The sequence below is a fragment of the Hemibagrus wyckioides genome, linkage group LG25 (genome assembly GCF_019097595.1).
Source record: "Hemibagrus wyckioides isolate EC202008001 linkage group LG25, SWU_Hwy_1.0, whole genome shotgun sequence".
Lineage (NCBI taxonomy): Eukaryota > Metazoa > Chordata > Actinopteri > Siluriformes > Bagridae > Hemibagrus > Hemibagrus wyckioides.
The window spans coordinates 16,795,669-16,819,435 of NC_080734.1; the positions used below are offsets into that span (position 1 = coordinate 16,795,669).

At 38.1% G+C, this 23,767-nt stretch overlaps 2 protein-coding genes across 2 annotated transcripts in view; both read right to left on the minus strand.

Annotated features, from left to right (window-relative positions):
- Positions 1-1,300: 1,300 nt before the first annotated feature.
- Positions 1,301-10,280, minus strand: LOC131346312 (flavin-containing monooxygenase 5-like). Its single transcript, XM_058379777.1, has 9 exons — positions 10,160-10,280; positions 8,146-8,287; positions 7,819-8,007; positions 7,462-7,627; positions 4,786-4,928; positions 4,135-4,331; positions 3,016-3,371; positions 2,734-2,806; positions 1,301-2,612 (listed from the first exon to the last, which is right to left on the minus strand). The coding sequence occupies exons 2-9, from the start codon at positions 8,275-8,277 to the stop codon at positions 2,183-2,185; spliced, it is 1,686 nt and encodes a 561-aa protein (XP_058235760.1). The 5' UTR covers positions 8,278-8,287; positions 10,160-10,280; the 3' UTR covers positions 1,301-2,182.
- A 12,441-nt stretch (positions 10,281-22,721) lies between these two features.
- The window catches only part of LOC131345578 (flavin-containing monooxygenase 5-like), a 28,999-nt gene continuing 27,953 nt past the window's right edge, over positions 22,722-23,767 (minus strand). The window contains exons 7-8 of the mRNA XM_058378516.1: positions 23,221-23,420; positions 22,722-23,130 (exon numbers count right to left, since the gene is read on the minus strand). Of these exons, the coding sequence (XP_058234499.1) occupies positions 22,722-23,130; positions 23,221-23,420 (609 nt within the window). The remainder of the gene's footprint in view (positions 23,131-23,220; positions 23,421-23,767) is intronic.

The following is a 23,767-nucleotide window of genomic DNA, read 5'->3' on the forward strand; positions in this document are numbered from 1 at the left end:
ATACTAATAGAACAGTTCTAAACATACAAACCTAGATAGAAATGTGCTATTGATTTTTTGAAAAGCTTTACAGAAAGGTTCACAGGGCATCTAGTTGAGTGTAAAGTAGTGCATCAGGTTTGCAGTAAAAATATGCACAAGTAGGATGTTTTTATTTTTATGCAAGTGAGAGCACTCAGATTTAATGCTTACAGGACACACAAAAACCAAGCTGCATGATGCATTCACAGTGTTTATTTATGGCATACGAACACTGCTGGCATTTCTACCCCTGTTTGTCACCACCATCACCACAGAGGTAGTGTTCATGTCACGTCCACTTCATGTTTAAATCAAATACAGATATAGATATGAATATTTGGAGCACCAGGTAGATACAGACATTGGCACTGCATTACACTCCTAGTTCATATCTTGATTCAAATGATTATGAGCAGATTAGCAGTCAGTGATGTCAAGGCTTGTTATCATTTTTTTAAAAGTACTTTGCCTTGCATCTCTTCCCCATGTCTTATCTCATTCGATCTGATGTATGAAAGGACTCAAGGATGAGACGCAATTATAGAGGAATCCCCAACAAAACTGATCAAATGTCACTTTTTGATATTTGCACAACTATATAACCTGTCACCAGACATAAAAATCTGTTCATAGCAAACAAAAAAGCTCTGATCACAAACTAAATCAATACTGATTAAAATATCATTATTACTAAATATAATATTAAATATAATATTACTTCTACATTCATTTATTCATTCATACTGTGACCTCTTTATCCTGGGCACTGTTGCTGGTGGATCTAGAGTCTCAAGGTCTCAAGGTGAGGATACACTCTGAAGAGGAAGCTAAGCCATGAAAGGCTAAGATGAGCAATATAGTTCCCTCTGGATTTGTGTGAATATCAGTTATAGTGTGCAGATTTTGTAACACAGAATTCCCTTTTACAAGTATTTACATGTATTTGACCAGCAGATGGGGCCAGTATCCACCTCTAACTTACCAAAATTCTGAATCTGATGGACTGGGAGGTGATTATTGTGGACCAAAGTGGACAGTGGTGCTTGTTTAATATTTAAAAATGAAAACTGACTGCACACATTTAAAAAGATTTAATAAAGATATTTAGGCAAGTACAGTTTTTTCTTATGTGATTGCTGATAGTTGGACGTTATATTTACTGTGTAAGAGTACATTGAGTCATGGACAAAGCTATCGATTTTTATATTAGTTCTTACAGTTTTTTTATATGTTATTTTTATTAAATTTGAACCTGTTGATTGTCCAGTTTTTCAGAACAAACACAACCACCAGTGTTTTTGCTCAGGGCCATTAAATAATTTATTTAGAATGTCAGGTTTACATGAGTCTACCTCCCCAAAACACAATTTAAACCGACCAGGAAAAAGTCCAAGCAAATGATATAAGAATAGTGAACATGCAAGGAAGATTTACAGGCCTCATAGTCAAGCTCCACTGAAATATCTGCATGTATTCATGTGCAACAATTGATTCAGAATTTCAACAATTAATATGCTCAGTATATCAAAGTATCAAACTACAACAATGGCTAATACAATTAGTAAAGCATTTAGTGAAAATATACAGAATCATAACATGCTTTTTTCCTATAACACCAGCATTTCAAATGTGGTACAAAATGGAAAAAATGAAATACATATATTCAATCATTAAAATGAAATGATTATTTTATAGTGTTATTGATATTCATAACCGTGTGAGAAAGCCAGCTTATCTGGTATTCAGTAGAAAATATGTTGCATGATTAACTCAATTAAAAAAAAAAAAAAATCACAAGACAGATAATTTTATGCAAATTACAAAATAATTAAAAATTATAAAAGGGTATTGTTACATTAAAAATTAGCACCTGCAGAATTGAAGGTAAGGCATATACAGTAAACTACCATTATAATGTGTAACTGTTACTTGCAGTCAAAGACACAAGTCTCCAATCGAGTGGAACGTGTGGATTTAGATATTTAGAGTGAGAATCATGTATCCCATGATAAGGCTTTAAAAAACTTTAGAACTGTTAAAACAATTTCACTTTCTCTACCCATAAAGGTTTAAAAAAAAAAAAAAAAAAACTAATATATATACGCCTTCTGCATGTAAACCACTCTATGAGCTGTTTTGAAATAAATCACTGCATTAGTGATCACTGCCTCAACATAGGTAGAGGCAGGTAAGATTGTAGCCTCTCCAGGAAGGACGTGATGTCTGGGAGGAAACTAGGCATGTTGGACCTGGTAAAGTAGACAGTCGACAGTAGAGCAGCAGCAGACACAGACAGGAGGAGAGGAAGATGGGAGTGATGTGACTCCTGCATAGGGACACAGCGTGTCTTGAATGGCTGGGTTACACGCTCCCACTGGGTGAGGATGGCCTGACGAGCCCCGGCCCACTGACCCGGCCCAAATAGCCGAAACTGGTAAGGTGTGATGGGACCGAACAAAACTCTAAACCACAAAACAGGATCACGCAGGAACAGCCACAGGAGGTTGGGACGCACACCTATTTGTGTGGCCAGCTCATCCATGTAGGGGAGGTAATCTACCTGGATGGTATGTCTCTGGGAGGTTACATACCTAAATAAGAAAAGACAGAGTACCATATTATCCTCAGTACTCTGTTATCCTCTTTAAAAATAATGTCTTTAATTAATCCTTTTATTTCAAGAGAGTTTTCTGCAGACAAATTGGATATTACCTCTTTGCCATACGATCTTCCTTCGCTTTAATGTCTTTCAGCATGTTGCTTGTTGATGGAAGCTTACAAGTCCCTGTATGGCAACATTAAAAAAACATTATTCATATACCTAGAGTTTCTGGGTACATGTCAGATGGTCAAGAAAAAAAGTTCTGTCTATAAAAAAGGCACATTCATAAAAAGCTAAAAAACACCATGATGATTACAGAAAAGTGAATGCCCTGCAAGATAATGCCCAGGAAACATGTAAACATGTTACTTTGAAGCTTTAAACTTGCTTACCTTTGAAGACACGCGTGGCCCAGCGAGCCTGCATCTCAGAGATGGGCATGATGGCTCCCAAAGGTTGGATGAGGCCAATGATGGCCAGAGTGGATTTTTCAAGGCATGGAGGGAACATATACTTGTAGAGCTGTGCCTTGTTCTCTGTGACTGAGACCACACGGCTTTGCAGGAAGGGAAAAGAGAAAGTGTAGCCTGTGGCAAACACCACCAGGTCAATGTCGTCCTCAATGGTCCCATCCTCAAAGATGACACTGGAGCCACGGAATTCACCCACATTTGGCTTCACCTTGATGGTGCCAGAAATGAGTCGATTTGGCAGATCATCATTTACCGTAGGGTGCTGGCTGAGCAATCTGTAAGAATGTGACAAGGAAATGTGCTTAGTTAACTCTGTAGGACATCCATCCATAGACATTCAAGAAATGCCTAATTTTATAGTATAATAGCTCAGAAATGATCAGGTATTAACTGTACACAATGGGTTTAGCAAAACAAGATAGAAAAGTGCTGTTTAACAAAGGAGCCATGTTTAAATTTTAGTCTCCAGTGCAATTTGTTGTGCAGTGGTGGCTCAAGTGGTTAGGGCTCTGGGTCGTTGACCGGAAGATCAGGGGTTCAAGCCCCAAGCACCGCCAAGTTGCCACTGTTGGGCCCTTGAGCAAGGCCCTTAACCCTCTCTGCTCCAGGGGCGCCGTATCATGGCTGACCCTGCGCTCTGACCCCAACCTCCAAGGATGGGATATGCGAAGAAAGAATTTCACTGTGCTGTAATGTATATGTGACAAATAAAGGCTGTTTCTGTTTCTGTTGGGGGCAATGGTAGATCAAGTGGTTAAGGCTCTGGGTTGCTTATGGAAGGTCAGGGTTTAAGCCCCAGCACTGCCAAACTGCCACTGTTGGGCAACTGAGCAAGGCCCTTCTTTGCTCCAGGGATGTTGCATTATAGCTAACTTCCACAAGCTGGGATATGTGAAGGAAGAATTCCACTGTGCTGTAATGTATGTGTGGCGATAATAAAGGCTTTTCCTTCTTCTAAATTTAATGAACTGCAAATGGTGTAACACTATTATGAAATGCAAATAAAATGTAAGCATTTAAAGTGATTTGTCAATGTACCTGTGTTTCGGCTTCAGCCCATACATTTCATGGTTAAATCTCTCATTGATCCTCTTCTCTCGTATGTTGCATAAGAACCCAAAGGGCAGATTACCCATGGCCAATTGAAATGCCCTGGTAAAAATCATATCTATTGGAATGCCTTTTGTTCCTACACGATTCAGGATCCAGGAGCCTCTCCGAGTGCTCAGGAAAACCTGAATGGCAGGCAGGATTAATTATTACAATATTATAACATAACTACATGTGCTCTGATTTCATTGTTTCATTGTCACTCAATTGGTTTGCAAATTTTATCATCATGGGTTTAGACATAAAGCATTACATTCTAATATGAGTATCTTACCAATATGAGCTATCCAATATGATTAGGAGAATACATTAAATAAAACGTCACATTTGAATGCCACTAGCACTCACAAATTTTCCTTTAGCAATCATTATCCTAGTCAATTACAAACACTGTCCTTCATTTTTTTCCTTCTTTTGGAAACTATGCAGCTCAGAACCAATAAGCCTCCATGAAGTCTGCCAGAAAAGCCAACCTACAGTACTACTGGTAAAACTAAAAGTCAGGATACAAGATTCAGATGCCGCATTTGAAATTATTTCTGTTGAAGGACACAAGCATTGTAGAAGTGTTTTACCCACCTGTTTGGTCACCCTGCTGAGCTCCACAGCAATGTCGCCTCCTGAATTACCAATTCCAATCACAACCACTCTCTTGTTCCGCCATTCATCTGCAGTCTTATAGTCACGACTGTGGAAGTATTTCCCCTTGAAAGTGTTTATACCTGAAGTAAAGTACGAATATTTTTAATGACAATATCTAAATGTATTTAAATCTGTTTTATTTAACACCTAATACATCATCTGAAGAAACCGTATTTGCTGATGTGGCTCAGTTGTTCACTTCTGCATTTGACTCCCATGAGTTACTCATTTCAGGATTTGCCACACTATATTATATACAATGTCAATCAATAACTAAAAAACTAGACTGTGATTGCTGAAAAAAGTAGAGCTGAGACATCTGTGTAACTGTATGGGAAGCATAAAGACAATTAATAGCAGTAAGAGGGATAAAAAATGATATGAATATGAGGTAAAAGAGTGTAGACAGAAATGTGTTCATAAGATTTTTTTCAGGCTTTCTTTCAATAATGTTAGTGTTGGAGGTGCATCCATCCATCCATCCTTTCATCCATCCATCCATCCATCCATCCATCCATTCATCCTTCCATCCATCCATCCATCCATCCATCCATCCATCCATCGTATCCATCCATCCATCTTCTTAGAATTTTGCTGCACCTCCAAGGTGGCTTAGTGGTTAGCATGTTTGTCTTGCAAACGCTTTCCAGGGTGTCCCTTGTTCTCTGTGACCCTGTACAGGACCAGTTAGACTCTTGTATAATCCTATGCTCCAAGAGTTTGTGTAGATGGGAGATGTGCTTCCTAACTAATGCAATGGTGGATGAAGTCAGTCCTGTCTTAATCATGGAGATGAGAGCTGAGCTTTCAAAAGACTTAAGCAGAACCTGTTCATCTGGGTAACAGACTCCAGGGCTGGTAGATGCCCAGTAGGTTCTGACAGATTACAGTAATCTGCAGAGGTTAGGTACCCTTATGAGACCTAACCTGTAAGGAAAAGTTGTCAGTGTCCTAGCAACAGCCAACACAGAGACTGAGGGAAGGCTGCAGTTCAATATTTTCCATATAATAATTGGAACAGGCAATTCTCTTATCAATGCTCAGGATGGTAAACATCATTTCATATAAGGGACAGAGAAATGAAAGAGATGGCTATACAATCATTCAGACCTGATGTTGCTCAAAAGAGAAAGGCATGCTGGTGCATTACAGATTAAAGTGAGTGCAGAGCAAGGGGCAAGCAAAACTGGGCACTACTGGGCTTAGCTGAACAAGAATTGGTGTGAATAATGTTGTTAATCAGGAAAGTGAGTGGTATCATGGTGATAGCTGGAAGGAAAGCAGTCCTCACAGTAATGAACCTAAAGTGTGCATTTCTTTCCACTCTCACAGAAACAGCTAATGACAAGCTAATGCAAAGACATCTTTTATGTGTAACAAGTGAAAGTCCAGCAAACTGTTCAGCTATCTCCCTGGCTTATGCCAATAATACCGAGCTGTGAATATTGAGCTTACGACACATGTGCAAACATTTGCACGTGGACTTTGTAACCATATCTTTAGCTCACTCTTTCCTCTTTCATTGACCACTTTCCTCAACTACTCTATGCTGGTCCCATAATGTCAGTGTTATTAGTGAGTAAATTAACTGAACAGAAATATTAAGTTAGAATATTATCCCAGCAAGGCTTGACAGTAAACCTTTCGAGGTAATTGTCCTTCAGATGACTAAAGCTGTTCAGTAACTTTTCTGAAAGCTTGGGTCATGTTTCCCAAAACTTTTAACAATATGGCTTTATAAATTAAAAAAATCATTTGTCTTGATTAAACTGAAAAGCATATCGAATGAGATATAGATAAATTTTTTTTAAAAAAAAGGTGAATTATCAAATAAAGCTTTTAAAGCAACCCATTTAAGTAAAAGTGATTGAGATCAGAGCCACGTGAAACGCTGCCAATTGTCATGACGCTGAGTGCGCATCATGATGTCTGTGCACGAGTGTCAATGAACTTTTCGGTGCTGTAAGACTGCTGTAGTTGTCTGTCCTTACACTCCTATTTGATATTTCAGTTGTTTTTCCATGTCAAAGAATCGCAAACAGTCGAGCCCTGCACAGCATGCAAGAAGGAGAGGAATGAGGTGTAACACTGGGCTGCGCCACATAAAAATCATAGCTACGAGATGAGTGACTAAAAAATAAGGGGAGATTGTAGGGATAAGAGGTAAATAGCTGATGTGATCTTTTTGACCAGATGTATGAAGGCATGGTACACCAGATAATCTGTTTTATATTTTAATTCCCACACCAGTATTTTGCAGTTTTTAGTAGAAATATCTTAATCTACATATTCTATATATTCCTAAATCAAGCACAAGTGAAAAAGATGCTATTCTGCTCTTAAGGTAGACCTGTAAAAAAATTAACTTAAAATACACATACATTTGAACCAGCCTTTTCAATTTGCACAATTAATAAATAAACAAATTCCACAGTTTAGTATAATGTGGATACTGTAGCAATTATATAATAATATTAACATTGCCCTTGCCAACTGATAACCTGCAGTTGTTAAAACAGTAACATAATCTACTATGCCAACTGGCTTCAGTATGTCAACTATGGCTTCATGTATGTTTCAAATACTGCTCATTAAAGACTTTTGATGCTGTACCTGGAAAATCTTTCAGAGGAAGATTAGGGTGACAGTGGTGTCCGGTGCAGACAAACACAGCATCAAACACATGTTTCTCTCTCTTCCCATCCTGGTCTTCTGTCTCAATGTCCCACTGACCAGACTGAGCAAAATCTGGTCTTTGATTGACATTAAGTACTTTCGTCTGAAACATATACACATATCTGCAGTAAGAGAAGGGCAGTTTCTTTTCCAGACTTTAAAACATGTGCAATATACATAACCTGTAAGACATTAACAGTTAATGAAACATAAACTATGGTCCAAGTTTAACACAGTATTTAATCAAATGGCTGGAGAAGGTTAGTAATAAAGTTGCACTAATTGCCTGCTGACCTGCAAGCGGATATAGCGCCTGAGCTGGAAGTGATCAGCATACATGTGAAAGTAGTCCATAATGTAAGAATTGTGCATGTAGTTTGGGAAATGGGCTGGAATGGGGAAATCGCTGAAACACATCATTTCCTTTGAGGTGTTGATGATCACTGAATGATAGATGCTGGCCCTGTCAGACTCAGGATTCTCCTGGATGGGGAAAGTATGTGAAGACAAGGTTTCTGTGTCTTAATCTTTCAGTCACATGCATGTTTTAAGTTTATGCTTAAATGTAGGACATATTTATATATTCATTAAAACATAATAGACATTGAAGCTTCATCCAACCTTAAACCTCCAGAGTCCTCCAATGTCATCACTGCTTTCGAAGCACACTGGCTCCAGACCTTCATCCAAGCAACACTTAATGCAGGTCAGTCCAGAGCTTCCTCCTCCGATCACAGCAACTCGCCGAGCCATACTGCTTCTTCTACATGCAGACAATCGGATTTAGAATTAAAGCCTTTATGATGATGACTATTTAGTTTCAGTCTTTCATGATCATGCTAGAGAAGAGCTTCCCAAACTTCAGAGGGGTAATATTTTGATTAAGCCTAGCTACGGCCCCCCTGCAATACTGCTACGGCCCACCAACAATACTTAGGATAATCTAGCTGCATAAGTGTACGCACCGCTAAACTGATACTTTATTACACAACTCGGATTCTTTGCACATCTCAATTTGCCAATATTTTCCGATCTTTGTTTCTTGTAGCTCCACCAGATTTTAAGAGCATCTCTTGTGCACAGCCCAAATCAGATCACATACAGATTGAGCTGGGTTCTGGCAAACTCATTCATAAATCATTGATCTACTTTGGGTTAAGCTTTTATTCTACACAGTTTGGGAAGCACTGTGCTAGAGCATTCCTCAAAGTTGCTTGCAATGAAGTAAGTTCATTCATCAGTCTGAAAACAGATGCTGGTAACAATATGTAGATTGTTCTTATTATTGTGCACAGTAAAATGTCATAAGGGATGTCTAATACACTTTGCAAGTTTATACATACAATTTGTGAACTTTGTACACTGCTCTGCTAAAATGGCAGATCGGTGGTGTAGATGTTGGATTGTGGATTAGAAGATTGATTTCAGTTGAGCTCGAACCCCATGAACACCCCTGGCACTGCTGGACCCTTGATCAAGGCCCTTATCCCTCAACTGCCCAGCTGAATAAATGAGAAATTTTATTTATTTATTCTAAATACAATAACCTGGATACATAAGCTTGCATACCCTTTAATAATCATGGATGTTACTCTGCTTAGAATGAACTGATTACATTCACTCTCATGTTCAAAAGTAATTATCAGACAGCTGTTATCAGTAAAATTATTCGGATTAATCCCAGCTGTTTCTGTAGGATTTTACCATATTTAGGATTTAACCATATTTACATCAGCATTTACTTCACAGTACACATGTGCAACCTGGCAGTAAATAATAAATATGGAGTACCGTGAGAGTCTAGAAAATAGTGTTATTGGTGTTTATAATGTTTATGAGGCAAAAAACCTACCATGGAGGCTGCCAAGAGACTTCCTGCAACATTAAAGGATCTGTAAGAATATCTGACTAGTCCTGCAACAACCTCTCGTATTCACGTCAGGACCTCAGAGTATGGAAGCTACATGGAAACCCTGTGTTATCTGATGAGAGCAATTCTACTAATTACCACAATATCAAAAAGTTATTTTGGTGTAAAAACAACACATCACCAAAGGAACAGCATATCCACAGTGCCACAGCATCATGCTCTAGGGCTGCTTTTCTTCAACAAGAATCCGGGCCTTTCTCCAGGTAAGCTATTTATTTTCTCCATAAATAGCTTCAAATACCAGTCGATTTTATTGCACAACCTTTAGGTGTCTACTATAAGCTGCAGCCAAATCATACACCTCAACAAAGCAATTACTTAATAAAGAATAAAAGCTTAACCCAAAGTAGATCAATGATTTATGAATGAGTTTGCCAGAACCCAGATCAATCTGTATGTGATCTGATTTGGGCTGTGCACAAGAGATGCTCTTAAAATCTGGTGGATCTACAAGAAACAAAGATCGGAAAATATTGCCAAATGGAGATGTGCAAAGAATCCGAGTTGTGTAATAAAATCAAGAGAAGAAAGTATCAGTTTAGGGGTGCGTACACTTATGCAGCTAGATTATTCTAAGTATGTTCCTCTTTATTCTTGTTGTTGACATCAGTGTAACCCCGATTTATTTAGCGCTGTGCATTTAATACAACTACACCGAGTAAATAAATAGCAATGAGAAAGACTGGATTTGAGACACAGACTTACATTACTGCCGAGATATCAAGGAAAGATATCCTTCAAAAATTACACACCAACTGTTTTTGTGAAACTTCCTAGACTGCGAAAGGGCAGCGCCAAGAATATGGTGCTGTTTGATTGGCCAAACGATTTAAACCCCGCCCTTAAACAAACTCGTAATTCCTACATGGAAACACAAGGTCTGCCTGACAAGTCCATGTGACTGTCTTAAAAGTCTTAAGTTCAAATTCTTTTCATTCTATAGTGTAACAACAGCACAATCCCCACAGCTCTGGTGTGAGTAGAGCATTGCAAGGTACTTCATATACTGGTTCATCTTATTCATAGAAACACACATATCTCATTAAAAACATTTTTAGTAAATTTAGAATGGTGATATGAATGTTGTGAGTAACCACACAAAGTTATGTGTGTTGTGTTAAATACAACTGCATATTCTTTGACTGTTATGAGAATTGCATTATACTGAATACAACCATTTTCTTTTGATCAATTAATATACAGATGTACAATTGTTATGAGAGATGTGCATTTTCCTCCACAAAACTCTATAGACAATGTTTTAAATTCAAGAACTGTTTTCTTCTTGACAAGTGAATACGCCTGCATGTTGACTGATCTAAAGAAAACACTTGTATATCCAGTAGAGTAAAACTCATTGTGATAAGAAGTGCTACTTACTGCAGTCATATGAGGATGGGTTCCCTTTTGAGTCTGGTTCCTCTCAAGCTTTCTTTCTCATACCATCTAAGGGAGTTTTTCCTTGCCACAGTCTCCACAACTGGGGATGATTTTGTCTAACATCTAGGATTTTTGTACTATGTTTGTTATGTTCTGTAAAGCTGCTTTTAGACAATGTCCATTGTTAACAGCGCTATACAAATAAAATTGAATTGAATTGAATTAAATTGTTGAATTCTGATGAACTTGGAAGACCGAGATCCCAAGTATGAGTGTACTGAAAGCTGTCAAGAGTATATGTACACAGTGTTTAAATTTAACAGCTGAACTGTTAAATTTATTGTATAACAAATCGAACTCTACTCAGGAGACATGGTTATTAATTACAGAACATGCCTTGGTCTTTCAGTTACCTATGTTCTTTAAGTTACCTTTAATATTTTAACATGGTCTGTTTGTAACCCAAGCCCTCACTGCAGTCATAGTCATTTCTTCTTCATTTATCAGAGCGCCCTTTCATCTAGATTTTCTCTGAATCAGTGCCTGCCAGATTATAGTGTCTAATTTTATAACATGTGAATCGGACAAGATAAGTCTGCTGTGATAATGTGCACTTTCTGTGTAAGAGGGCACTGGTGTACTGTATAGTGACTAGGCCAAAGTGTAAGATGACCATTTTCACATTTTAAATAAAATGTATGCTTTACATCTCTTGGGAACACTTAGTGGGTATTTCGTTGTAGTTATGCAGTTGACAGGTAACCATACCTGCCACTTTTTTCATCTACACCTACATTGTATCTACACTCACTGGTCTTTTTATATAGGATCTGTTAATACAGTAGATCATCTTGTACATCTGATATTACTGCAGCCCATCTGTTGTTATGCACATTTTATCAGTCCAGGCAGTCATCTCATTTTGGTGATATACCAATATAAGCACAGCTAATCTGTTTATAACCAACAATTTGAATGGTTTAAAATGACCAAAGTCATGTCCTCGAACCAAAATGGTAAAAATAAAAAAAACTTTCAATTCTTCAGTGGTCACATGCTAGAAATTTAGCTTTGTGTATCATTCAAACAAGCAACAATTACTGAGTAGAACACATTCTACATAAATGCAAATAAATTACAAATACTATAAACTGAAGAAAGGTTTATTTCTAACTTCATCTACATTACACCGTCAGGACTCAGCTACTCCTTCATTGAAGCATCTCTCAACCATAGCAGCAGAAGAGGTTTTGCAAATCATCCAGTTCTGCAATCCTACCACCTGCCCACTGGATCCAATCCCTTCCACTATGCTCCAGACCATCTCACCTGGCCTCCTACCCCTTATCAATACAGTCATCAACGGATCCATACTATCTGGTCATGTACCAACTGTCTTTAAGAAAGCAAGGGTTATACTAAAGAAGCCAGAGGTTCCTCCTCCGTTCACAGCAACACGCCGAGCCATACTGTGGATCTGAAAATCAGGAATATCATTTATACACATAATTGATTAAATGATCAGTGTTACATACATATTCCTATACTGAGTTTGTAGATAGCAAAATGACTCGTTCCCATAAAAGCAACAAATTGCCAAACTTCCAGGTCCAACACTGGACATAGTTCAGAGGACATAGGGCCAAAGCTGAATAGTAGAAGGAGGTAAAGAGACTGCACAGTCAACAGGAAGGTGTTTTAATAGGACTTTTATCTTCATCCAATCTTCTGTTTAACATTTTTAAACTGTTATTATTATGTTATTATATATTATTAAACAGTTAAACAGTGTACACTATATATCTTAATTATAAGACATTAGTTCTTTTGTATTAAATGCACCCTATAAAAATGCATAATTAATAAATAAATTATATAAACACAGTGATGAGACTAAGAAGTCACTACCAGGTGGTGCCTGTGGTATTGCAGGTGGTTCCTACCATGCTTTAAGTGGATGTCTGAGCATTTCAACTTATCCACATCAGTTTGCATATTATTCAAATTACAACAAATCTGAACGATAATGAAGCAGTCTTTTCTGCGTCACTGATGGAACCAACCCTTCAAGTTTCAACAATCTCTCACTTTTAAAACCAACCAAATGCCTGCTGAAACCTGATTGGCAGACGACAGGCATGTTTCCTTTTTATTAAACAACCAGGTAGACTTGATTGGCAGGTCTCAACATGTTTCTGACCAGTATCAACAACTCTTTATCGTGAAGATGAGACAATAATCCTACGACTAGTTCCCAAACTTAGCTTTTATATTTTATTATAGGAATTAGCACAATACTGTAAATTAGAAATGAGTACGGTGGACAAGTTTCACGTCTGTGGATCTGAAAATCAGGGATATCACTTATACACACAACTGATTAACTGATTTGTGCAACATACATACTGAAACAAGTTTCATGTCTGGTATGTCTATTTCCATTCATGCCCATGGAAAAAAAACGCACTTCAAATGGGAATCAGATCAAAACACTGTACACACACTAACCTTTTCCAAAAGGTGTGGCTTCTCCAGTTTCATTATCTCAAAAACTGCAGGACTAAAAAGTGGAGATATTTTGAGGGAAAAATTAGCACTTAGCACATTAATCATATTACTTAATGTGCTTTAACAGTAAACTGTTTTCTGTTCAAGCTGAAACATACATAATTTAATCAGCAGTGTGAGAGCCCAAAACTCAGTGCAAGTTATGATGTCATTAAATCAGTTTATAACACCCACTCACATGTAAACACAACATGTTTATATTAAAGTCATATTCATAGAAATGGTTAAAAAACTATAAATGAATTACCTTTTACCTGATAACACTTGTGTGTTGTGTTCTGTTATAAAAAAGGGACAATACAGAGAGAGAGAGAGAGAGAGAATACTATTTGCCTGGCTGATCAGAATTGTTGAATTTTTTTTTAGCAAATAAGACACAAATAACCTTGCAAATTGAAACAATGTTCACACATCAGCATATTTTTTATTTTTATCTAAAATGGAAATGTAACTGAAAAACTGCTCACATCAAAGCTGCATGGATTGTACAATTTGTATCATCAGTAGTAAATATATAACTCAAATGCAGTCACTTATCAAGTGAAAGTTAGGTTTGAAAAATAAATACGCAATATATGTGCAAATGTTTATCCAATCTAACCTTTACTCACCCATATTAACACAAAATATGAGACATTGTAATGCAAAAGCCCTTAGCTCTTATGTTTAGTGCATTTCTACAAGACACTCTCCTACCCAAAGGAACAAAAATCAGTCATTTCTGTATTTATTTTAGAAAATACTCACTATCATTTCACATGTATAACCAACACACTCACATATCACTTTTAAAAATTTGACATTTTTTGCTGCATGTATTTTTTTGACATCAACAAAAAATATTTTTACATTATACACCAATCAACAGCACATATGAGTGGATTTATAATTCGTATCTCCTCATATTCTCCTGGAGGGGAAGAAACGTGATGAGACAGAAACTTTTTCTGTCATTCATTTAAGAACATTCATATACTGTGACAGTCAGTTAATCAGTCCTACAATCACATGCAAGTCTTTAGGTTTATGCTCAAATATAAGGCAGGTTTATATATTTATTCAAATATTGAAGCTTCGAGTTCCATGCTTTGTGCTGCTTCCACAATGATAGTGTTATTAGTTGTCAAGTGCTCCTAATAAAGTGGACTATATACTATACTGTGCAAAAGGTTTAGGCAAGTTGTTGAGATCAGGGCTCTGTGGAGGCCGAAACATCACTTCCAGGATTCCTTGTTCTTCAGAAGATAGTCCTTAATGACAGTGGCTGTATGTTTGGGGTTGTTGTCCAGCTGCAGAATAAATTTGGGGCCAATCAGACACCACCTTGATGGTACTGCATTCTGGATAAGTATTCTGCCTGTATTTCTCAGCATTGAGGACACCATTAATCCTGACCAAATCTCCAGCTCCATTTGTAGAAATGCAGGTCCAAACTCACAAGGAACCTCCAGTATGCTTCACTGTTGCCTGCAGACACTAATTATTGTATTGCTCTCCAGCCCTTTGGCAAATAACCTGCCTTCTGCTACAGCCACATATTTAAAATTTTGACAACTTCAAAATACTTAAGTGGTCATGGCTGTTTTGGCTGATTGGTGTATAAGGAATTATGACAGTATACATATGTAAACAAGTTTTCATTGCTTTGTTTGACTGTCATGCTGAGATGCACAAACCTCTCACAACAATGTCCAAGATAAAAAATTAAAACTACTAGTTGCAAAGTTGCAGTCAATGCCTCTCAGTAGCATTGTTACACCAGATGCAACTGAACTGAATACAATTGCATATTCCCTGTCTGAGAATTACAGCATACAAAATACATTTGTTTTTGATCAGTTAACATACAGACATGAAATTTATGGGAGATGTATTTCCCTCTACAGAAAAATGAACTATACAGTCAGCTACTTTCTGCAGCCATTTTGTGAATGCAATTTAGGTTTATTTCACATACCAGTGAATATTCTGGAAGAAATGTTTGAGGTAAAACATAAATTTGAATAGAATTTCATGATCAGGATAGAAGAGCACAATAAACAGGGCTCCATGATTATTGAAGTCCCTATACATACTGCATGTATAACAAACCAAACCCTGCTCAGGAGACATGGTTAGTAATTACAAAACATGCATTGATCTTCAGTTACCTTTGTTCTTTAAGTTACCTTTAATATTTTAATATGGTCTGTTTTTAACCCAAGCCCTTATTGCAGTCATATTTCTTTCCTTCTTCATTTACTTTTATGTAATTCTTGCTTGTATACCTCCAGAGCGCCCTTTCATCTAGATTTTCTCTGAATCAGTGCTTGTCAGATGTCTGATTTTTATAACGTGAATCTGATAAGATAAGTCTGCTGTGATAATGTGCAGTTTCTGTGTAAGAGGGCACTGGTGTACTGTATAGTGACTAGATCAAAGTGTAAGCTGACCATTTTCCAATTTTACTACATTTTTCATGAAAAACACAATATTTAACAAACAGTTCATATAAAATGTATGGCTCACATTTTTTTAGATCACAACAGTGGATATTTTGTTGTAGTTATACAGTTGACAGATAATACTTGCCACTTTTGTAGAATACAGTACTATACAGTAGAGCACTTTCTACATATAATATTACTGTAGTCTATATGTTGCTATGCAGATTTTACCAGTCCAGGCTTTATTTTGGTGATATACCAATATCAGCACAGTTAATTGGTTTAAGACCAGCAATTTGGATGTTTTAAAATGATGAGTCCAAGTCCAGTCCTCAATTCAACATGTGGCAAGACTAAAAATCGTGTTCACCAATGGTCTTGCTACAGCTTTCTAAATCATTCACATGATTTTTATTTGTGGAGCATTACCATTTTCAAGTGACAATTACTGAGTAGAACTCATTCTAGTTAATGCAAATCTCTAGAGCAGACTATGCTATGAAGGTCATACTATATACAGAAGAAAGGTTTATTTCTCTTCTGCAAGTAAATGAGAGCAAAAATCAGCATCACCCCTCCTGCCAGACCGAGCCAGTAGCGTAGTGTAGAAGTTTTATCCTCTGGAATGGGGCGTGTCTTGAATGGCTGGGTTACGCACTCCCACTGGATGAGGATGGCCTGACGAGCCCTGTCCCAGCGACCCGGCCCACTCAGCCGAAACTGGTACGGTGTGCAGGGACCGAACAGAACCCTAAAACCCAAACTAGGATCAGTCAGGAACAACCACAAGAGGTTGGGATGCACACTGATTTTCTGTGCCATGGAATCCATATAAGGGATATAGTCCACCTCGAGTGCAGCTTCCTGTGGACGAGAGTATCTATCAAGTAGACAGATTAAAAAAAAGAAAAATGAGACATAGTTAGACAACAAACATCTTTATATTTCTCTTTTGAGCAATTATATGGGTGATTCTCACGAAATCATGGTTTTAAAAATTTCAAACATGAAAATTTTAAAACAGACATTAGTAACAAAGTCTGGAGTATCTGTGAACATTAATTTAAAAACTTTTACTTACCATTTAACACCTTTTTGAACATAATTTCCAAAATAAGTCCTAAAAAATCTCATTACACTGTGAAAACATTAACACTGATAGAAAAGCAAATACATTTTCACAGTTTTAAAAATGGATTATTAATAGTCATGCACAGTTACTTGAAGTTCTGAAATAATCTACTTCTTTCAGCTTTTCCCTTCAGGGGTCTCCACAGCGAATCATCTCTCTCCACCTATCCCTATCTTCTGCATCCTCAACACTTACACCCACTAGCTTCATATCCTCATTTATTACATCCATATACCTCCTCTTTGGCCTTCCTCTTTTCCTCCTGCCTGGCAGCTCCATGTCCAACATTCTCCTACCAATATACTCACTCTCCCTCCTCTGAACATGTCCAAACCATCTTAACCTGTCCTCTCTCAAAGAGAACCTCAACATCTTCAGCTCTGCTACCTCCAGCTCTGACTCCTGTCTCTGTCTCAGTGACACTGACTCTAAACCATACAGCATGGCCAGTCTCACCACTGTCTTGTACACCTTCCCCTTGATTCTCGCTGAAATTTTTCTATCACACAGAACTCCCGACACCTTTCTCCACCCATTCCAACCTGCCTGCACTCGCTTCTTTACCTCTTTCCCACACTCTCCATTACTCTGGACTGTTGACCCCAAGTACTTAAACTCCTGTACCTTCTTCACCTCTTCACCCTGTAATCTTACTGTTCCACTTCCCTCCCTGTCATTCACACACATGTACTCAGTCTTACTACGACTGGCTTTCATTCCTCTTCTCTCCAGCGCAAACCTTCACCTCTCCAGGTTTTCCTCCACCAGCTCCCTGCTCTCACTACAGATCACAATGTCATCTGCAAACATCATTGTCCAAGGAGACTCCGGTCTAACCTCCTCTGACAACTGGTCCATCACCATAGCAAAAGGAAGGGGCTCAGAGCCGATCCCTGATGCAGTCCCACCTCCACTTTGAACTCCTCTGTCTGACCTACAGCACACCTCACCACTGTCCTGCTCCTCTCACACATGTCTTGCACCACTCTGACATACTTCTCTGCTACTCCTGACTTCCTCATACAGTACCACAGCTCTTCTCTTGGCACCCTGTCATATGCTTTCTCGAAGTCTACAAACACAGTGCAACTCTTTCTGACCATCCCTATACTTCTCCATCAACATTCTCAGAGCAAAAATTGCATCTGTTGTGCTCTTTCTGGGCATGAAGCCATACTGCTGCTCACAAATTTCCACTACCTTCCTTAACCTAGCTTCCACTACTCTTTCCCATAGCTTCATTGTTTGGCTCATCAACTTTATCCCCCTATAGTTGCTGCAACTCTGCAAGTCACCCTTATTCTTAAAGATCGGCACTAATACACTTCTCCATTCCTCAGGCATCTTCTCACTCTCTAAAACCCTGTTAAACAAACTAGTTAAAAATTCCACTGCCACCTCTCCTAGACACTTCCAGACCTCCACCAGGATGTCATCAGGACCAACTGCCTTTCCACTTTTCATCCTCTTCAAAGCCTTCCTGACCTCATCCTTTCTAATCTTATCTACTTTCTGTTCCAGAGTTCACCCCTTCTACTCTTTCTTCCCTCTCATTTTCCTCATTCATCAGTTCTTCAAAGTACTCCTTCCATCTCCTCTGTACACTCTCCTCAATTGTGAGCACCTTTCCATCTCTATCCTTAATAACGCTAACTTGCCGCACATCCTTCCCATCTCGATCCCTCTGCCTAGCTAACCTGTACAAGTCCTTCTCTCCTTCTCTAGTGTCTAACCTAGTGTTCAACTCATCATACACCTTCTGCTTGGCCTTAGACACCTCCCTCTTCACTCTGTGCTGTAACTCCTTGTATTCCTGTCTATTCTCTTCAGTCCTGTCCATGTCCTACTTCTTCTTGGCTAACCTCTTCCTCTGAATACTATCCTGAACTTCCCCATTCCAAGTCTCCTTATCTTCTTTCCTCCTTCCAGATGACACACCCAGCAGCTTTCTTCCTGTCTCCCTGATCACTTCTGCTGTAGTTTCCCAGTCATCTGGCAGCACTACCTGACCACCCAGAGCCTGCCTCAACTTCTGTCTAAATTCCTCACAACATTCCTCCTTTTTCAGCTTCCACCACTTGGTTTTCTTCTCCATCTCTATCTTTGACCTCTGCTTACAGACCATCAAATTCATCCTACACACCACCATCCTATGCTGTCTGGCTACACTCTCTCCCACTACCACTTTACAGTCACTAATCTCTTTCAGATTGCCTCTTCTACATAGAATGTAGTCTACCTGTGTGCTCCTACCTCCACTCTTGTAAGTCACTCTATGCTCCTCCCTCTTCTGAAAATAAGTGTTAACCACAGCCATGTCCATCCTCCTAGCAAAGTCCACTACCATCTGTCCTTCAAGGTTCCTTTCCTTAACTCCAAACTTGCCCATCACCTCCTCATCACCTGTGTTCCCCTCACCAACATGTCCATTAAAATCTGCTCCTATCACCACTCTCTCACCTGTTGGAATACTCTCTATCACCTCATCTAATTCACTCCAGAATCTCTCTTTCTCCTCTAACTCGCAATCTACCTGTGGGGCATAACCACTAACAACATTCAACATCACCCCTTCAATCTCCAACTTCAGACTCATCACCCTGTCCGACACTCTCATCACCTCCAGAACATTCCTCACAAACTCCTCCTTCAGGACCACACCTACCCCATTTCTCTTACTATCCACACCATAATAAAACAGCTTGAATCCTGCTCTTATACTACGAGCCTTGCTACCCTTCCACCTGGTCTCTTGTACACACAGTATATCCACCTTCCTTCTCTCCATCATATCAGCCAGCTCTCTACCTTTCCCTGTCATAGTACCAACATTCAGAGTTCCTATTCTCAGTCCTACACTCTTACCTTTCCTCTTCTTTCTCTGTCTACGCACTCTCCTCCCTCCTCTATTTCTTCGACCAACAGTAGCCCAATTTCCACCAGCGCCCTGTAGGTCAACGGCGCTGATGGTGGTCATTGTTAACCCGGGCCTCGACCGATCCGGTATGAAATTTAGAGTACTGACGATTCACATGGTTAAATTTGGCAATGTTTTACGCCGGATGCCCTTCCTGACACAACCCTCTCTATTTATCCGGGCTTGGGACCGGCACAGAAGTCATTGGACTGTGACCCCCATGGCTAGATTGAAGTTCTGAAATAATATTTATTTTTAATTTAACAATTTTTTTAAAATTTTGACTGATTTCTCTCATTACCGCAACACCGTCCACAATTTACAACCATTTTTTCTTTATATTTTGAAGAAACCTGACATTTTTTTTCAAAATGACATAACAAACCTGAAAGAACATCATTTTAAGATTCTGCACATGCATTTAAATTCAAAGTACTATATTTCTATAAATTAAATTAACATCTAAAAAACATGAGTTTCGGTAATGATATACAGGTTTTGGTAATGAGGTTAATTATTTCGGTAATGATAATAAGTATACTCGTCTGAGATTTGTTCTGAGACTTGTATACTAGTCTGAGATAATGCAGAAAGAAACAAATAATATTTGCACAATCATGCATTCAAGTTCAAAACAGTTTTATTGTGTAGTGCTTCAAAAATACAAAAGCCAAAAATAAAAAAAAATTAAGAAAAACATTAAAACAGGAATAAACAGGACAACATTTCAACGTGTGCCTAAAAAAACATGAACCATTTTACCATGGCACTAAAAAATAACTGACCGCTGTCCTTCTTTCTTTTCATGTTGCTTCTTAGTCAGCTCTTCAGTTTTCTTTATTTTGCCAGTTCGTTTTCGTTTTTGATTCCTGGAAGCGGAAAGAAAGCATTACATTAAATTAGTCTCATAATATGGGGGAAAAACATTTTATGTATACGTCATCATATAGTATAGACTTGATGCTTACTATGTTTGTGTGTGTGTGTGTGTGTCCGTGTGTCTGTGTGTGTGTGTGTGTGTGTTCTATACTGGGCCTGAAGTTGTGGGGTGGGGTAGAGTTTTAATAATTTAAAAAAATTTAAAAAAATAATAATAATAAAATTTAGTAATTTTAGTCTTTGAAATGAATTGAAAAGTAAAGTAAACAAGAAAATAAAACAAACAAACAAATTACTAACAGAAGAACAAATAACTGTTTATTCATTATGTAAATAAATTACTAAATTATAACGAAATTGTGCAGCAAATTTATTAGGCTGCTGTCACATTAAGAATCACACGACCTACATGCCGTTGTGTGGCGGGAATTTCCCACAGTATGACCAGTACACTCAGCCGAGCACCAAAGTCCTGTTATAGTAGTGGCTAAAGGGTTGTGTGTGTGTGTGTGTGTGTGTGTATACTCTCATGTACATTTCCTAACACTGTAGGGTGTTTATTGCTAATTACACCTGCTGTAACATCCCCAAACCTAACCTCTCTCTCTTTCTCACACTCTCTCTCTCTCTCTCTCTCTCTCTCTCTCTCTCTCCTAACCTCCCTCTTCTGTACTCCTCCAGCAGTTCTGGGTTTCTGTATAATTTTTCCCTGGACTTTGTCACCCTGACCTTTGCTAAAGTTTTTTTTTTTTCACACTTGCTGATTGTCTACAACGAAACAAATCATAAAGCAAAATATCAACATTTAGGAAATTTGAAATTAATATTAAATTCATAAGAGATATTTAAAGTTCTCTTTACCACAACTGGCCTTAAATGGTTGCGGTGTATGAGAATGGTGTTGTGGAGGATGAGGTGCCTCGGGATGTTTGGCTAACAATAGAGAAGCCATGATGGCTTTACTAATTTTTTCTCAATGCATATAATAAGACCTCAGTAAAGTACATTTTCATAAAAAAAAATTGTAAATCTAAAAGTTTTCGAAATGTAGAAAACTTCCTGTTTCGGTAATGATAATCAAAAAGTCATGTTAACATTCTGACGATAGGATATTTATCATTTAACTGGAAAAATATAAAAAGATGATCTTACCTGGTCACTGTCTTGAAGTAACTGTCCCATGTGCTCCATCACTCATAATCAAACTCTATTTACGTTCTGTCTGTGTGTTTAAACAGTCCTTAAAAAGTGTTTCGGAGGATGAGAACATCAGGCATGGACACATCATTTTCCTACTTTTTTTCATTATTATTATACATGAACATGAAAAAAAAAATTCTGTCATCTAGAATAATCTAGTAGAACATCCATTTATTTTTTTTCTAAATTTTTTTTATGTTAATTTGTTTAAATTAATTCATAACACACATTCAGACACAGCCGGACACGTTGCGGTTGCAGAAAATGCAGTAAAATAGAAAAATAATTCATTCTCATGTTGAAATTACACATTGTGCAAGGTAGAGAACAGTATTGTCTTTATTCTGATGCTTTTTTATATTACTAAATTACACTTTTTTTTAATTTAAAATCATTAGTGCCGTGGTGTTTCAGTGGTTTCGTGAGAATCACCCATAAAAAAATAATAAAATAAAAAAAAAATAATAAAAAAAACCCCAAGAAAAAAATATAACATGTTTTAAGATCTTTTATCTTTTTTCCAAAGATTCAGGAGTCACAAACAGGCTACTTCACTTACATAGCTCACAACATAATAAATATAACAATGTATGACTAACAATGTAACAACTAATTTATTAATTACTAAATTACCTCCATAAGTCATTGTTCTTGTTTCCAAACAGTAAGTAGGAACATTACCAAACAATAAGAAGCAGCTACATGACTATATTCACAGATAACTATGCTAAAGGCTGAGATGATTTATAATGCATCTGCCCCAATTTAAGTTGATTTTGTAAGAATATTGGCATCTTTTTTCTCCTGCTCTGTAATACCTGCAAAGACTCGAGTGGCCCATCGTGCCTGCATTTCCATTACAGGCATTAGAGGTCCTTTTGCGTTGATTAATCCTATAAAGGCAAGTGTGGGGCGTTCTAGGGATAGAGGGAAGACTCTTTTATAGAGGCTCACTTTCCCCACAGGGTCGCTGTTCTGTGAGGGGAGTAAGAATGGGAAGCTTGCCTTGTATCCTGTACAGAAAACAACTGCATCTATCCCTTCTTCGACTGCCTCGTTATCAAATACAACAGTCGAGCCTCTGAACTCTCGCACGTTTGGTGTAACCTGCAGAACCCCTTGAAGGATGTGTCCTGGTAGGTCATCATTAATGACGGGACGCTGGCTGAGTATCCTACAAGAGAATAGATGAGCAAGATGCCTGAAGGAATATTTACTTAATCATTTGTGAGTTGTAGTGACGTGCTGTTTTGTTCCACTGTACCTGTGTCTGGGCTGCAGTCCATACAGCCTGTGGTTATATTTCTGATTGTAAGATCTCTCCACTGCCCAGTTGAGCAAAGCAGGAGGAAACACTTGCAGCAGAAGGGCGTTCAGATGTGTAACTATGTTCATGTCCAAAGGCAGACCACCAGCAGACATGCGGCCCACAACCCATGCTCCTTCACGCACGCTCAGAAAAGTCTTTGTGAAAAATATACAGGAAACAAAATGTTCAATTAGATCTTGTATGGTTGCATTTGTAGGTACAATATAAAAAATCCCTAACACACTTCTGAATGTAAACAGATGAGACAAGACAAGAGGAACATGCTGATTATCTACCACATGACATTCAGATGAAGGCCTGGACCACAAGAAGGCCTGGAGTTTCCCATCAAAGCATTGCTCTGACCATCATACTGCCTCCTTCAGCTTGTTTCCATCTCATAGTGTATACTGGTGCCATCACTTCCCCAGGTAAATGGGGATGTCCAATGTGGAAGAAAATGGGACACAGATTGGGCCACCTAACTCACTAAAACATTTCT

Bases quoted from the DNA above. Each gene is read 5' to 3' on its own strand.
- LOC131346312 (XM_058379777.1), bottom strand. From the start codon at position 8,277: ATGGCTCGGCGAGTTGCTGTGATCGGAGGAGGAAGCTCTGGACTGACC. The intron at 8,008-8,145 runs GTTGGATGAAGC...TTCCCCATCCAG, and splicing joins GAGGACTCTGGAGGTTTAAG to GAGAATCCTGAGTCTGACAG. The intron at 2,613-2,733 runs GTAATATCCAAT...TTTCTTATTTAG, and splicing joins GAAGATCGTATGGCAAAGAG to GTATGTAACCTCCCAGAGAC.